Source organism: Manacus candei, unplaced genomic scaffold (genome assembly GCF_025592945.1).
Source record: "Manacus candei isolate 608988 ecotype Guabito, Panama unplaced genomic scaffold, ASM2559294v1 h1tg000023l, whole genome shotgun sequence".
NCBI lineage: Eukaryota > Metazoa > Chordata > Aves > Passeriformes > Pipridae > Manacus > Manacus candei.
This window is the reverse complement of record NW_026138071.1, coordinates 15625814-15643281: the sequence shown is the minus strand read 5'-3', so window position 1 is coordinate 15643281 and position 17468 is coordinate 15625814. Positions and strand designations below refer to the sequence as shown.

The 17468-nt window shown below is 37.5% G+C and overlaps 1 protein-coding gene across 49 annotated transcripts in view; it reads left to right on the top strand.

The window, feature by feature from the left end:
- Nucleotides 1-16328, top strand: part of CWC22 (CWC22 spliceosome associated protein homolog) — a 30713-nt gene extending 14385 nt beyond the window's left edge. For 2 of the 49 annotated variants that reach the window (XM_051786672.1, XM_051786671.1), the window contains exons 15-22: nt 5931-6008; nt 7136-7288; nt 8204-8331; nt 9271-9372; nt 9475-9671; nt 12307-13427; nt 13572-13763; nt 13812-16296. In XM_051786672.1, coding sequence (XP_051642632.1) covers nt 5931-6008; nt 7136-7288; nt 8204-8331; nt 9271-9372; nt 9475-9671; nt 12307-13427; nt 13572-13763; nt 13812-14282 — 2442 coding nt within the window. In that variant the 3' untranslated portion in view covers nt 14283-16296. The other 47 variants (XM_051786689.1, XM_051786683.1, XM_051786676.1 and 44 more) reach the window with 47 other exon arrangements.
- The last annotated feature ends 1140 nt before the right edge of the window (nt 16329-17468 follow it).

The following is a 17468-nucleotide window of genomic DNA, read 5'->3' as shown; positions in this document are numbered from 1 at the left end:
ACAGACTGCCCAGGGAAGTGGTAGAATCACCATCCCTGGAAGTGTTCAAAAGATGGGTTTATGTGGCACTTGAGGATGTGATCTAGTGGAGAACATGATGGTGCTGGGTTAATGGTTGGACTTGATGATCTTAGAGGTATTTTCCAACCTTAGTGATTCTATGATTCTTTACTATTACTTTTTTAGTCATAAAGCACTTTTTTCTTTTTTTGGTCTGTTTTACTGAAAGCTTCATTAACTGCTGTACAACACAAGCATTTGTGTGCTTAATACCAGTAATGGATCTGTCTCACAGTTCTGACTTGCAGAAAGAGGATTAAGGTTCAAATGGATAATCTACAGACTAGAACAACATAATACTGCTTTTTGGCATTGCAGTTTAGTACCAGCTGCTGAGGGGGATGTCAACAGTCCTCTGATTATTTTTTTTAAGGAGGAAAGACATTCAAAGAGTTGAAATTCTTTCTTTTCTAAGTAAATTTTCTAGGAGTAGGTTTGCTTTTATTCATGTTACTTAGACCCAACTGAAACCTGCAGATCGAAAGTTGAAAAGCTTTGTTGTAATTTGTACTACAGCCTATGAGAAGCTGTTCTAAACAAGCCTTGCAGTTGCTTTTTTGGACATATGCTCAATCTTGGCACAGAACACTATTTCTCTTTTTTTAAAAGGTACTGTTATTATCTGTGTTAAAGCTACATTAATCCCATGCATTACTAAAGAAGAAAATTTAAATAAATTAAAACTGTGGTTGGAGTATGGTATTATCAGTTGTTCTGACTTCTGAACTATGAGGAAAGCAAACAAACAAGCCCTACTGAAATGTCAGAAATAGGCTTTTAACATTATGCTTACCCTGAACAGATTTTTGTTGCCTCTGGTCTTGGAGGGACTACATTTCAGTTTCTGGCATTTTTAGTTAAAAAAAACCCCAAAGAGTTGAGTTTCCTCACAGCAATAAAAGAATATGCCAGAGTGACAACTGCTTAGATGTAGAATTGATCCTTCTTTAAGAAAACATACATTAGGAATATAGGGGATTTTTTTCCTTTTTTCTTTCCTTTTTTTAAGATGGAAATGTCATGACTTGTTGCCCAGTCTCCCTCAAGGGTGGTGGGGACAACCAAAAAATTAAACCAACCATACATTGTTCTTGCTCTTTGAAAGCATGTCTAAAAGGGTTTGGCTTTTAGGCTTTTCTTCATTTTTTTACTTGTGATAAGAACTAAATTTGTATACAGCAGTGCTTGAAACTTCGCTCAAGTTAGAGCCTCTTCTGTATCTGCCCCTCAATCTGGTATCCCAGACAAAAGTAATGGGTCATGTGATTTTTTTTTTTTACTTGAAATGAGAAAAATTATTGTAGGCACAGCCTTTTTGAAAGAATTATGTGTGCATCTGACACATCTTCATTTTTACAGGATGGTGTCACTTGCTCAAAGCAACCCTAGTTGGAGGGGTGGGAGTGTCAGTGTCTCTTGTGTTATTTATGCTTTGAGTCTTGAAGATGACAGAAGTACTCTACCTTGACATTCAGTGAAAATGTTGTTCAGGAAACTGGTGTAGACTGGGATGGTCTAAAGCTGATAATTCTGTTCAGGTCAAATGAATGATTTCTTAGATTCATTGCTTTCCTTTCTAATTTGGAGGGTATTGCAACTGGTAGGTTTGACATCTGCACCATGATTAGTTCACAGAGTTGCTACTGCCTGTAAAAGGTGCTCATCCTCAGGTAGATTTCCTGTCTTCTGAAGCAGGACTTTTCATGTGCCTAAGATGTAGAATCAATCTGAATTTTCATAATTTATCAATTAAGAAAAAAGCATGTACAAACCATATTGTGGTATATGTTGATGTTAGAGAAAATCAAGATATAGAATCCGTATAGAATAAGCTTGTATTTGTGTGTTACTGATAGCAGGCATTAGCTAGAATTCTGACTAGACTTTGATCTTCGAAGCATGTATGTATGCATGTATTTAACCTAAGGGGATGAAATTACTCAGATTACCTTAGTGAAATCACTTAAAATGAAGTTTTGCTTGTGTAGCCTTCTGGTGGAAAGAAAGAAATACTGTGGGGCTTTTATGTATTATTTCACCAGACTCGTTTGTGTGTTGCAGACTTGTAGCAGCATGAATGAAAAGTATATATCTATGCTTATATCCAGTTAATGATTCCTGTGTAAAATGTTAAGTCTGATTTATGCAAGATTTTTGATTACCATATTCAGCTTTAAGCATATGTTGCTCTAAACATAGAACAAGTTGGGGTAAAAAATGGTAAATAAAGGGACAAAAGTTGAGGAAGACTGTTAGCTGACCATGGGACAGACCTGGAGACAGTGTAGTAGCTGCCAAAAGCACTGCATGTAGTATGCGGAGAGGCCACCTGCTACTGGAACACCTTCTGTAGCTTTGCCAGCCTTGGCACCCTGTGGTAATTTGACAAATAAGGAAGAAAAAGAGCAGAGATGCTGGAAAAAATAGGCCTGTGTGGTTGTTACCCATATTAAAATATGCAGCAGTAAGCAAAGCTTTAGGGTAGTCAGAGGAAGTTAAATACACTTCAGTGAAATAAAAGAGAAAAAAGGAAAAATTTAGAGTCTGTAAAAACAGTGCACGTATATAAAATGCAAGGCACTCATTTCACATAATTCCAGTTTCACGTTGATTTAAATGAACCTATGTCCTTCACTAGGTTTGCTCCCAGCAAATTAATTCCTTTAGTTTTATGAAGAAACTCCTAGAAACCAAGGGTTTGCATTGATAGTTTTCTATTTTAAGAAGCTGTGTTAGCTTACTGGGTGGGGATGTCTCGTGGTGGTTTCAGTTTGTGTATGCAATGGATGGAACAGAGCCGTGGGGCTGGCAAGGGAGGGGAGCTGCAGATGGTATCCCTGCTGGCTGGGGGGGGAGTAGAGACTACTCATGAAGGAGGTCTCCTCAGCCTGTGGGGCAGCTCCAAAATTCCAGTCTTAGCTGAATGCAAATCTTAAAGAAATTGTAAAAAATGAGGGGAGAAAGATGGAGGGGAGATGACGGGGGGAAGTACTAACTGTAAAAAGTAACCCATGATCAGAAGGGAGTGAGAAAGCTGAGTTACTCTGGCTCTCTGTCTGCAGTGAACATAGCCTTTGGGTGAAGCTGAGAGCATATAGACTGGGCAGGGTGTGCTTGTTTTTAAAATGGTAAAACTGGGGAAAAAAAACAAGTCCGGTGTTTTTGTCTTTTCCTGGCTTACCCTTTAACATCTTCAAATGTATGATGATAGTTGCCATGTTAGGTGGAACCAAGGTTCATCTAAACCATTGCTCTGTTTGGGTAAGAGCTAGTTGGAAATGTTTAGGGAGAAGTGTGAGAAGTGTAGTGCATTTAGAGGGAGCTTTTCTCTTTATCTTCTCTCTTAGCAGTTTTGGGAAGTGTTGTTGTTATTCATGATACAGTGATAAATTCAAGATCTTCACAAAAGATCGTTCACCATCTGTATGAGATGACAGGTATTTTTGAAGTGGTTTATTTCATGACTGGATAGCTATACATACTTTCTTAACTAAGCTGAGGAATCACTTGCTGAGTATTGAATGAAAATTGTTGAACAACACAATATATGAATTGCCTGTAAAATTGGGGAACAAATTCATTCTGTTCTTCAAAACAACTGATGGGCTAAATAACACAGGCTCTTCCTGCCATAAACATCATTGGGAGTACAGAAATGAGTTAACTAGCCTTTGAAGCTGGAAATTAAGATGGAATTGCCATCTGAACTTGTCACATCTCTCAAAAAAATAATTAAATAATTGTAAAGTTTGTTAATTTTAAATCTGGAAGACAGTTACCCTAAACTTAGCCTTGAGTTGTTTAGATAACACTAGCAAGGATGTCTTTATGGGCAAATCTATTTTCATGCATGTGATTATTCAAGATACCCTCCTAGAAATCTTTGTAATATTTAATTAAAATGTTAAAATATTTAATTACTGTAAACCACAGGGGATACCAATGTTATAATTGCATTTAAGATGAGGAAGAAAAGTAATTTGTTTTTCAAGTCTTCCTGATGTTATTAACAGTGACATCAGCACTTTACCCTTTTTATTGTTTAAAAACTGATTAACTGCAGCAATCCTATAAAATGGGATAATATAAAAAATTGATATGCATTTTAATACATCACACTAACAGAGTGTGACAGTGTTAAAAGGAATGCCTTCAAACACATCTGTAAGTTTATTTGGTACATTACTGCCTTTTTATTTGGGGGAGTAATTTTTTTTTTCTTGTTCAGCATGGTTGGCCTTTTATTTGTTTCGAGTTTTTATGATGGGCAAAAATGTTTCTTCTGAATATATGCTTGGAAGAGTGGCACAAGTGGGAGAATATGAAATCTAGTATATGCTATAGTAAATTGGTGTGAGAACAAAACACTTGAAATCATCCTTTTCTATGGGAACGTTAATATTAGTGTAAAGATAAATTAAATTAATAATGAAAGATACATGACTGACAGCCATAAACATATTTGGAAGTGTCATAAATTGGATTATGCTATGGAATTGGTCTTAATGAGAAAATAGTAATAGAAAAAAAAGGGAATGGGGAAAAACTGCAATGCAGTTCAAGCATTGTGTATTTCATGGCTGTTAATTTATATATTTTCACTTTTCTTAATGTTTCCAAATGTGCCCTAAACCAATTCCTAGCTGTATTACAATCTGTAACTTACATAGTAGGGGAATAAGTTTGGTTTTAAACTCACGTAGGCTTACTTGCCTGGCTCCCTGCTCTCAACCAGTGGAGGGTGCTGGTCCTAGAGGGGAGGGTACAGAGCAGAATCCATCCGTGTGTTTCCCTCTGGTTCTTGGTTTGGGGCCTGTGAAAGAAGAGGAGGAGGAAGCTGCCGGAGGTTGATTCGATACTGATCTTGGGGTGATAGTATTGGGAGACAAGGAGAAAGGGAGACAGTCAGTCTGTGTTCCAGAAAGACTGGACTAACTGTTCCAGGTAGCTGGTGTAAGGGAAGGAGAGCATCTTCTGTTGCTTACATCTGTGTTCACCATGGAGACGGGAAAATGAAAGGCAGGCTGTCGATAATGGGGGATGCACAAAAGTTTTGGGAGACTAATCTAGCTAGGCTTCCTCTGCTTCTTCCTAGGCAAGGAGAGATGCTTTTCTAAAGGGTGATTCTGAATATGAGCCTAAAACAGCTGCTTTAGAAAAGTTCCTCTTGTTCTCTTTGTTATAGAGTAAGTCTAGGCATGTTCACCTCCCGGGGTTGAGTTTAGTCTTTCTGAACATCACCCTCAGGACTGAAGCAATTGCACTGTCATGCAGCCTTTTGCTTGCAGAAGCTTGTCAGGAAAACGATGGTTGAGTAGTTAAAGGTATTAGTATATACCAAAAACTACAGATACTTCTGATTTTGGAAATAACACTGCTAACCATGCACATGGCGTTTTCAAATGGCTTGTCTGTAAGCCATTTTGACATTTGAAAGTTGTGAAGAGTTTTCATTTTCCATAAATGCAGGAATCGGTGCTATTTAAAACGAACCAAAAACCCCAAAAACAAACCCAAAAAAACCAAGCAACACACAAACAAAAACAAAACCACCAAAAAAGCCCTCAAAACCTTACCTTTTATCTTATATCTCCTTTTTTCACTGTGGTAAAGTCAGTTTGTAAATGAGTTCTGACTTTTTTTTTATTAGATACACAGTGTGTTAGAGGAAATTTGAAGGGCAAAAGTTCATATTCACATCCCAGAGGAACTCACAAAACTACTGGTGTCACCAATGAAGTTTTATGTAAATGCTCGTTTCAGAACTCGTACTTGTGTAAGGTTTTCTTCAATTATTTGGTACTTAGTGATGGGTTTTTTGCTGCTACAGTGAATTTACCTAAAGAAATATTTTTTTTTCCATAACCCAGAAAGAACTCTGCAATATGATACTTGACTGCTGTGCTCAGCAAAGAACATATGAGAAATTCTTTGGGTTACTGGCTGGGGTGAGTTCTGTTTTAAAATTTTACACTTTATGATAGAAAATTTCATTGGTTTACTTTTTGTGTGTCAAACTTAAGTTTTAATGGATAAATAAAACTAATAGCCTTTTTATCATTCTGAAAATGCTTACGTTAGTTAATTGTGTTGGTGGATTCAATTAACGTTTTGATTTTAATAAGCATAGTGAATGCAGAATGAGAGAACTCATTTTCTCTTTATAATGTTGCTTATTTTACCTTCCTTTTTTTTCTCATTATGATAAAAAAATAAATCAGTGGCAAAGAAATGGTACTAAAAAGACAAAAGTATTATGAGTTACCAGAAAATAGCCTTTTCACAGTGCCGAATATTAATTTTGGAGACTTGTCATTTACCACTTCTTTCAGAACTGCTTAGTAGGACTAATTTAGAGCGCAAGATTGAATACTTACTGTCCAGGGCCTGTGAGTGTTTTGTTTGCTTTTCAATTAACAGTTAACTCTCTGTTTTTGTGTAACTAACTGCTGATTTAGTTGCAGTGATTTCTTACTTAGGTTTTTCTTATCAATAATATTGACAGATCTGAAGAGTTAAGATTAAATACTTGTATTCTAAAGGGGGCAAGTTATGCTGAAAGAGAGTGTTTTTTCTCACCTGTATTTGTGATCCAGTACTTGAGGAAATCCATCTGCTGACAATCAGTTACAAAGCACTAACAAATCTGCATGTTCAGATGAATATAAAATTTTATTTCCGTATTCTTTGGAATGTATAGATCCAAAATGTCTTAACCTCTGTGTTTCCTGCTGCTTCTCTAAATTGAAATAGTCATTCAGTAATGTCATGAAAAAAGTGGGGTTATATCTGTTGAAAATACTGGATGTATAGAAGTAAAACAAATTGCTGGATAATTTGCTGTAGTTCAAAATTTATAATTACTACTTTGCAATTCAGATGAGTTTCTTGTTCTGACAACTGCTTAAAGCAATAAAATATATCCATTTGAATGTGTTTTCTCTTCCTCCAAGGGTTATTTAAAAAGGAAATTTTGCAGTAAATATTCACACTATTAGGTCACTTACATGTAGATTATTTGCATATTTAGTATTTTGTTTAATCTGGTTGTTTAAATTATACAATTTTGTCTCAGCGTTTCTGCATGTTAAAAAAAGAATACATGGAATCCTTTGAAGCTATTTTCAAAGAACAATATGATACCATTCATCGTTTGGAAACGAACAAACTGAGAAATGTTGCCAAGATGTTTGCTCATCTACTATACACTGATTCAATTCCCTGGAGTGTAAGTTAAAAACAAAGAGCTATTGTCATAGATTTCTTTTTCAAGAGTTAATCTCCAGTACTCCACAATAATAGATAATGTATTAGTTCTAGTATTTGTTCTGCAATTTGGAACTACTTGTCCTTGTAGCAAACTGGATTATGTTAAGTATCTTCTCAGACACTGTTGAACAGTTCTGGTTGGTTCCATCTCCTCTTTTTGCCTCTTCTGCATCATAATTCTTCCTCCCCATTTTTCAGTAGTTGATTTAAGCTGTTACTCTATGGAACTCAGCTGGAATTGGTTGGTTAAAATGTACATCTTTTAGAAAAGAATTTTGAACTTTTAATATATTAAATTAAAAGTTGTGTAGAATTATAAGACTTTTAAAAATATTGCCATATTATGATTTAAGTACCATATAAATAAAAGCAATCTTGCATTCTGAGATATATAATAACATCTGAGATATAATAATATATTATATCTGAGATATAATAACATTAAAAAAATGAAGAAATAAATATAGGGTGACTTCTCTTTTCAAATCATTTTATTCTTGTTTCATAACCTAGTCTAATTGTCGTTCTTCAGGCACACATAAGTCAGTCCAAATATTTTACCTCTTTAGTACTTAAGTCCCAAATCTCTAACTTCCCAGAAGTTCACACACCTGATTTTCTCTTATGGAGCTTTTGTAGATTAAAGAAATCCTTAAAGAATTACTAGCATAAATATAATTAGAAGCCACTCCTAGGTGGTAGAAAAGAATTTTTGAGAAAGACAGTCTTGACTAGGAATCATAGAATTCATGGTCTTTTGAAAAAAAAAGAAATAAAAATCAGTCTTTACTTGTTATTTCTAACAAAATTTTCAAGATAAATTAAAGAATGTATGTTTAAACTTAAGGGTTTATATTTTTCTGAACGTTTTCAGGTCCTTGAATGTATAATACTGAGTGAAGAAACTACCACATCCTCCAGTAGAATTTTTGTCAAAATATTCTTTCAGGAACTCAGTGAATATATGGGACTTCCTAATTTAAATGCAAGATTAAAAGATGAGTAAGTAGAAATTTTATTTTCAAAACTGTAAATTTAATGAGCTCCTTTATCTGAAAAAGTACAGATAAAAACTCTGTTCAGGTTCAAATAAGTTCTGTAGCTGCAGTACTTCAAGTAAGTTCATGTATAGATTTAGTCATTGCAAAGAGTCATATTAAGCTGAGTGTATTACCATCATTTTGGGTTCAAGTATGTGCATGACTGTTTGCAAGATATCTCTTCCCCTCTCACCCCCCATAATGATATTCATCTTTGTGTAAGAATTTTCCATGTGTGAATTTATTTGTATATACTGTCAGCTATATAGCTGCATATTAAATGACACTATGGCTTCTCTTTCTGACAAAAATTAGAAAAAAAGCACACAATTATTAGTAACAGGTTTTCTAGGATCAATTGCTTAAGTGTAGTTAAGTAACACGTTCTTTTAACTCTGTATGAGATTTAATGCATTGCATTCTGGCAATGTTACTTTCAATTGCTTGAGCTGTTTCTTCTAAGTTGGCATTTCTTCTATGTATGATGAAGAATTTGGTAGATGATTTAGCTCTTGTAAACTTAAACTTGAAACTATACTTAAGGCCCTGTATAAAGGGGTTTCAACATAGGTACATACATCTTTGACCTTCTCGGTCAGTGCACGTTATCCTTTGCTGTCACAGGCTACTGCAATTTCACAGGTCACTTGAGGGCTTCACATGATCTGTCAGTATGTAGCAATTCTGTGTGTGAAGAAGTTTGCTTTTCATAAAAGAGCAAATTTTTAAATAGCATTTGATTAGATCCATCATAGATGCAAACAATGAAAGTGTTGAAAAATACATGAAGAGAAACCTTGCTCTCCTGTGGAGATCCATACAGTTTCTTTTTTCAGTTTCTTGATGTCAGTGAGAGTGCTGAGCTGGCATGGTGTTTAATTTAGATGTTTGTTTCCATCAGGACACTGCAGCCGTTCTTTGAGGGATTATTGCCTCGGGATAACCCAAGAAACACTCGCTTTGCCATCAATTTCTTCACTTCTATTGGCCTTGGAGGACTAACGTGAGGAACACTTCTGATTTAATATTCACTTTCTTCATCTTCCCTCCCCCTACAAACAAAAAAATAAAATTGAAAAACAATATTTTTTTTTTTGCTAATTAGGGATGAATTACGGGAGCATCTTAAAAATGCACCGAAGTTAATTATGACACAGAAGCAAAATGTTGAGTCATCGGATTCCTCTTCATCTTCAGAGACAGACTCTTCCTCAGATTCTGATTCTGACAGCAGCAGTACTAGCTCAGAGTCATCCAGCAGCAGTGACTCTTCATCTAGCAGTGACAGCAGCAGTGACTCAGGTACTTAAGCACTAGCTGTATAACTATTTATTTCTCTTTTACTTCTGTTTATTTACATCTGTTTATTTCTGTTTCTATATATGCTTGTTTTGAGGAAAATCTGGCTATAAACAGTGTTAATTTCTCTGCTTTAAAATCTAATCAATTCGTTTTTAACTTAGTTTTAAAATATTAAATATTGTTCATGGAAATTTATTTTGGAATTCAGAAAAATTGAGAGTTCTATTTTTAGAGACTTAAATGTCTGAGAAACATTGTTTTGTAGATTACTTTTTTTACACAGTTGATACCTGTTGCATACTACTATGATCTCAGTTTATTGGAGAATGGAGGAATTAGAGTCATTCCCTATTAATATCTCTGTGGGATGTTTACTGGTGAACTGTAGAGACTCATGTCCACAACTTTGTTTTGCTTGGCTTGACTGAGTGAGCTTGATACTACTCGTGTCCTTCCCAGTAAATATGTGCTTCTTTGTGAGTCAAAAATTACTTTCTTCAGTTCTACCAGTGTATTTAAATATTATTCTTCATCTGAGGCTCCATTTCTAATTCCTCTTCTTCAGGAAGAGTTTGTGTGGTGATACTGTGAAGGTTTTTGTCTGTAAAGAAATCTCCAAGGAAGAATTAGCTTTTGCCGACAACTTAGTATTTTTATGCATTATAATTAGCGTTTAGCATCTTATACCATCCTGGTGATGTAGAACCTTTATCTGACATGAATTGTCATAAACACTGCTTAGTCTTTAAAGTACATGCTAGTATGAGTTAGTGTGTGCAGTCTCCCCCAGTATATACACATGAGCAGATGATAGCACAGCATGACTTCCTGCAGTACAGAGGTTTGCCGATTCGAAGTTAATTTGATTTATTATGTGCCTTTGAAGTGGAAGTGTTGATTTATAAAATAAAAATGGTATGAACTGCTCATGCTTTGGAAATGCACTATAGTTCTCCATCACAGTCTTAGTGCACAGGAGTCTGGGTTGTGTGTCATCACACTAATCGCATTAATGACGACAGCACTAGAGGAGGCACAGTCAAACAGGGTCAGAGGAGGCACTGGTTCAGCACAGAGCCAGATGGCTCTGCTGAGCTGCTTGATAGGAACCAGAGGGGGAAGTCCTTAGTGACAAACCAACTGAGTCTGCAGTCTGCCAGTGTGAACACTTATTTGTCAAAGTTTAGGACCATGGCTTCTCCTACTTGCCTTTTTTCCATTCAGGAACATATTCATTAAAATTTGAATCTTGATACCTTTGCAACCTGGTTTCACTTGTCTTTTTCAGGTTCTTGTGTACTGTAATACAGTGATCAAAACACTAATTGGAAATAACTGTACTCTAATGGTAAACTTAGTTGAGGCCCATTACTGGTTATAACTCCAAGTCTTCCTGTGTTTGCAGCTTTTTAAATCTGTAAAATAACTTGGAAGAGTTAAAAGGCATTTTTCAGAGCAATGTGCTGCAGTATTTCAGTGTTTTAACAGTGCAGTGTATAAGAGAAAAATAGAAAACCTGCTAATTAGAAACTGAGAAATTGAGTATACAGCTAAATTGCAGGTTACTGTCTTACTGCCAGTTAATGTTTGGGACTTCATCAGCTAGCTCAGCTCGGCACTGCTCTGAGGAGGTACTTCTAACCAAAACAGGTCCAGCAGAGGATGAAATTTATCTGTTATCAAAGCAGCTGGTTCTTTTCTGTTTACTTTCTTGGGTGGTTTTCTGCATTCTGGTGGATGTAAAATAGTATGGAAAACACTGTTTAAAAAACTTAATGCATTATAATGTATCTGAATTGATCCATCATTGCATTTGTCAGAATGTCAGAAAGCATTAGTTCAGACATGAGATTAGAAAACTGCTGTAGAACTCAGATGTTATACGTAGTAGTCAGTTTATGGCTGTGATATTTTCAAAAGCTGATGTGATACTATAGTTCATACAATAAGGTGAATTAATGGTTATTCTAAATGGCAGTTAGTGATAAATACTGTCAAGTGGAATCTGGAGATCCCTAATAAAGAGCAAACAGGAAAGGTAAGGCCTCTTCCACTGAGATGAGCATTGCTGTATATTTAGAAATACAGAAGTTAATCTTGTTGACAAAGCTGTCACTACTTCTGAAAAACTGAGCCCGAGGGCCATTGTTATATTGCTGCAGTACCATTATCTCAAGCCATTTCATCATCCCTCTATTTCCGCATAGGATAGTGTTGGAGATTTTTCCCCATCTGCTGTTTTTAATCTCCATTGACTGAGAAGCTTTTCCAGGAAAAGTAAATGATTTTGGGACTGGATAGTCTGGGAAAGGTCATCTTCCCCCCCCCCCCCCAAAAAAAAGATTATTTTTGAGAGTGCTTTGATGTATAACTTTACAGCCTATGCGTGGTCGTTTCGTATCAAGTCAACAAGAGGATGATGACAGGTGGAGGTTTTCAAAAGACAGGCATCACTTGCAGAGAGCTAAGGGGTAAAAATCAAGAGTTCATTATTTTGGAACTTTTGTCCTTATACAATGCACACACAATTTTTTTGACAAAAAAAATAGCTCTCTACAATTTTATTTGTAGTTTAATAAGTTAAACATATTAAATTAAAATGCAATCTTAGTCCCATAATTTGTTATAATTTCAGATGTTTCTAAAACTAGAAGAAGGAGAATGCAGAAGAAAAATAGAGAATCCAATAAAGTTTCCAGGAAAAAGCAAGAAAGGAAAAGGAAATCTGTTGAAAAGAAAATGGGAAGGAGGCATCAAGAGGAAAGAAGTGATACTGAGAGCAAATCAGAAAGAAATCACCGACATTTAAGAGAATCACACAGAGATGATGTGTCAAAATATCATCACAGAGATGAGTCCAATGGCAGAGATGGTTACCATAGTGGAAAAGATAGGAACCGTGACAGAACTAAGGATCTGGAAAATAAACACAGTAATTCAAAAGTTAAGGAAGCAGACAGAAGAGCTTCTTTGTCTGATGATGAAAATTACAGACACTGGAGCAAAGATAATGGACATCGCAGTAGAAAAAGAGAAAGATCGAAATCCAGAGAGAGAGACCATGAGGATTCGAGTCCAAGAGAGGAGGAACAAGAGGACCGGTACAGAAATGGTTCGGAGAAACACCGGGAGAAGTACAGCCGCTACTCTGACCAGTACAGGGAACCCAGGGAGAACGAGGACAGGGAGTCCAGGGTGAACAAGGACAGGGAATCCAGAAGGAATGAGGAGCGGGAGCCCAGGAGGAACGAGGAGAGGGAATCCAGGCGGAACGAGGAGAGGGAGCCCAGGAGGGACGAGGAGAGGGAATCCAGGGTGAACAAGGAGAGGGAGCTCAGGAGGAACGAGGAGTGGGAATCCAGGAGGAACGAGGAGTGGGAATCCAGGAGGAACGAGGAGAGGGAATCCAGGAGGAACGAGGAGAGGGAATCCAGGAGGAACGAGGAGAGGGAATCCAGGAGGAACGAGGAGAGGGAATCCAGGAGGAACGAGGAGAGGGAATCCAGGAGGAACGAGGAGAGGGAATCCAGGAGGAACGAGGAGAGGGAATCCAGGAGAGACGAGGAGAGGGAGCTCAGGAGGAACGAGGAGAGGGAGCTCAGGAGGAACGAGGAGAGGGAGCTCAGGAGGAACGAGGAGAGGGAATCCAGGAGGAACGAGGAGAGGGAGCCCAGGAGGAACGAGGACAGGGAGCCCAGAAGAGACACGGAGAAGGAGCCCAGGAGAAACGAGGAGAGGGAATCCAGGCGGAATGAGGTGAGGGAGTCCAGGAGAGATGAGGAGAGGGAATCCAGGTGGAACGAGGAGAGGGAATCCAGGAGGAACGAGGAGAGGGAATCCAGGCGGAACGAGGAGAGGGAGTCCAGGCGGAACGAGGAGAGGGAGTCCAGGTGGAACGAGGAGAGGGAGTCCAGGAGAGACGAGGAGAGGGAATGCAGGAGGAATGAGGAGAGGGAATGCAGGAGGAATGAGGAGAGGGAGCCCAGGAGGAATGAGGAGAGGGAGCCCAGGAGGGGCGAGGACAGGGAGTCCAGAAGAGACGAGGAGAGGGAGCCCCGGAGGAACGAGGAGAGGGAATCCAGGAGGAACGAGGTGAGGGAGTCCAGGAGGGACGAGGAGAGGGAATCCAGGAGGAACGAGGAGAGGGAGCCCAGGAGGGACGAGGAGAGGGAATCCAGGAGGGACGAGGAGAGGGAATCCAGGAGGAACGAGGAGAGGGAATCCAGGAGGGACGAGGAGAGGGAATCCAGGAGGAACGAGGAGAGGGAGTCCAGGAGGAACGAGGAGAGGGAGTCCAGGAGGAACGAGGAGAGGGAGTCCAGGAGGAACGAGGAGAGGGAGTCCAGGAGGAACGAGGAGAGGGAGTCCAGGAGGAACGAGGAGAGGGAGTCCAGGAGGAACGAGGAGAGGGAGTCCAGGAGGAACGAGGAGAGGGAGTCCAGGAGGAACGAGGAGAGGGAATCCAGGGGGAACGAGGAGAGGGAGTCCAGGAGGAACGAGGAGAGGGAATCCAGGAGGAACGAGGAGAGGGAGTCCAGGAGGAACGAGGAGAGGGAATCTAGAAGGAACGAGGACAGACAAAGGGAGAATTCCCCAGACAGGCGAAAATGAAGACCAACCACAGTTTGACATAAATGTACGTTTCTGAGCTGTTAAGACTGCATTTTAAAATCTTACTGAACTTTCTTTAAAAAAAGATTTTGTACAAAGTGATAGTTTGCATTTGTAAATTTTACCAGACTTTTTCAAATTTTCTGTGCCACTTTTTTATAATTGTATCATTAAGTCTTTCTGTTAAGTTCTTCTTGGGAAAGACAAAGCTCTTTATTTTGTGAATAAAACCATTAAGATATCAGCAAAATGGGTGTTTTGTCACTTAGTTTTAAGTATTTGTAATTGTAACTTTACAGTCCAAAAAAACCATTGTTTTTTAATTTCGCTTGTTAATTCAAAGCCAGATGCTGAGGCCGGGGTGATAAACAACAAATTTCAGATTACAGTGTGAATGTTACAAGAGGAAACTTTACAAAAATTTTCAAACAGGCATTCTATATGTGTATATTCTTCCAAATATACAAATATGAAAAAAATCAGTAAATACTTCAGTTGATTTTTTTAAGTTAAGATTTTTTAAATTGAAACCCCAGTGTTGCTGTTTTAAATGTCACATGTGAAAGTGTGTCAACTTGTTCTGTTACTTTTCACAATGTTTTTTAATATTGTGACATCCTGAGTGAGTTACACTTGGGATCTTAGGGGGGAAAATGATTAGTTTGGTTTTTATTTTTTTAACTATGAATTTGATTTTAAAGTCATAGACTTCAACTCTAGCACTACAAAGGAGTTGTTTAAGGAACATCTTTCCTAGTATATAAAAAATAAGCAAAATAAGAGTTGTTTCAAGTCTTTTTAGACGTTTTGAACTACAGGGCCTGAAATGCTCAAGCTCATTGGAAACAAAGTTTAAAATAAAAAAGCAACACTCAGTTGCTGCAGCAGTCTATAGTATAAAATTGTTCTGTCTGAAGTCATGTGGACCAACTAGCTCTGTCTACCTTGACTGCATGAGAAATTAATCAAAATCATCTGATTAAGGCTCTAATTCTCAACAGTAAATAGCTAAGAAAAATATGGAAAGTCTTCTGGGGTGAAATAGGAAATAGTGTGGGCATGGTCGGTAGGAGAGAGAGGTGATAGTTGAACATTATGCAGTTGTTGAAGCTATATAACTACATTTTTCTTTTTTAATTTGTGAAATTAACACAATTGCTGGACATATGAGAACTTACACATTTCATGTGTAAATCATATTTCATCTTCTATAAAGCATAAGAAATATATTTGAGCTGTTTTATAACAGAAAATAAAACCATTCCTAAGGAAATAGATCACTTTTGCCTAAGTCTTGTCACATTTTTCTAAGAAAAATGTCTCAATTTTTTTTCTGTATTTAACAGAATTTATTTATGCAACCTTTCATGTAATAAAAGGTTTTAAGTCAAAAACATTTGCATAGAAAATAAATTCATATTGCAAAAAAATAAGGTTTCTATCTTGTTAAGCCATGCATCTAAAAATATTTAAGTGGCATCATGCGGTATATGTTTAAACTGTTGGGTTTTTGCCCAGCCCACGTCTCATTTTCAAAATGATTTGTGCATTTTGGCAATGTGTGTTAAATCCATGAAAACTTAATTTGAAGGAATGTTTTCTAAAAAGAATTCTGATGATTGTTATGCTTCTTCAATAACTGTCTATGCACATTATTGAAAATAATCAATATTTCATAATGGTTCAATTGTACAGGTTTATTTAATTTATCTAGAGTAATACTTCCCTTCCTGTGTTATGGGTTTAATAGCATATTTTTTATCAATCCATAACTTCTGCGATATTCTGGTCAAGTTAAAAAGTTTGTTAATGACATCATTAATAAATGGAAATGCATTAAAACAGTACCTGTGAAAACAAAATATTTATTAAAAAATAAAGCACTCGATCTCAGACATTCTGATCAGGAAATGCCAGCTTAAACATCTCTAGTTCTCTGTCTTATTTCACCCTAGTGGCTAAAAATACTGTGCTCTTTTGAGAAAACAGAGAGGATGAAATTAGGACTTGAGTTCAAGTCTTTGCTGCATATACAATTTCTTTATGTTTGGTTGGTTGGTTGTTTTTTCATTTCTTGAAATATTAACAGATATGTAACAGACTGAGCTGTTTAAAGTAGCTGTTGTTTTTACTGTTTATGCTCTCAGCAGGTCGAAGTTGTATTTTTTTTTTACAAGAGAAAGAAGTCAAAATAGAATGTAGTATTCAAAATGAGGGTATTCCCAGAGTTGCACAGTGCCATAGGAGTTTTGGGGGTGGTCAGTTCTGAGTTACTGTAGAGCTGAATGACATGCAGGGATCCAGGGCTTGCTTTTCTCAGCAGTAACAGCTACTGGTAGTCGAAGCACAGCGAAGGAGTAAAGTCATCTAGTCTATAATTAATACTGGAATTTGGCTCCATTGTTGGCTGAAAGACTTGAAGAAGAGGAGGTCCTGTGATGTTCTTCACTATTTTTTTCAGTTGTTAGTCCTTGGTACTTCAAAGAACAATTGAAACAGCCTGACTGTGGCTTCCTGCAGGGAGATGGCTCACAGAGGAAGCTTCCAGACTCGGCTGGGACTGAGCTGCTATGAACCAAAGAGACGTTTGGGAAGGAACCTGTTCTGATCTTGCATGCTTAAAATTTACCTTTCAAAACTGTTTGTAATATCCAGGTCCATGGGTACAGCAAGAGAGGCTTCATCCATCTTCCTAGGACTCCCTGGCCGAGATCCTGGATTTCCTCACAGTGGTGGCGTTAGGTGTTAGAGAGATGAGCTGCTGACGCACCCAGCAAATTCGCCATTCCTGCAGGAATAAATCTTGACAGAAGTGTTTGTGGTATTTGTAAGAACTGTAATTCTGTGCTGTAACTATATTTTATTTGGAGCAAGGTCTGAGAAGCTTGGTTATTCATATGCTCAAGTCTAAAGCATGTTTTTTTGAAGGAGGAAAAAAAAAAGACTACCGCTGTTTAGACCACTTTGTTACATAAATTGTCAAAATACAACCTCACAGTATGAAAGCAGTTAGATAAATTTTGGGACAAAACTGTCCGCTCTTTGTTTAAAATACTTTAAAATTGCCATTTACAGGTCCTGCTTTCTAAAGCCATTTGAGTTGCAATAAGCAATATTGCAGCCTTCAGCTTGTGGACAATTCATCTCCTCAGTTCTACTGACTACAAAAGTGGTTTTGTGTTATGT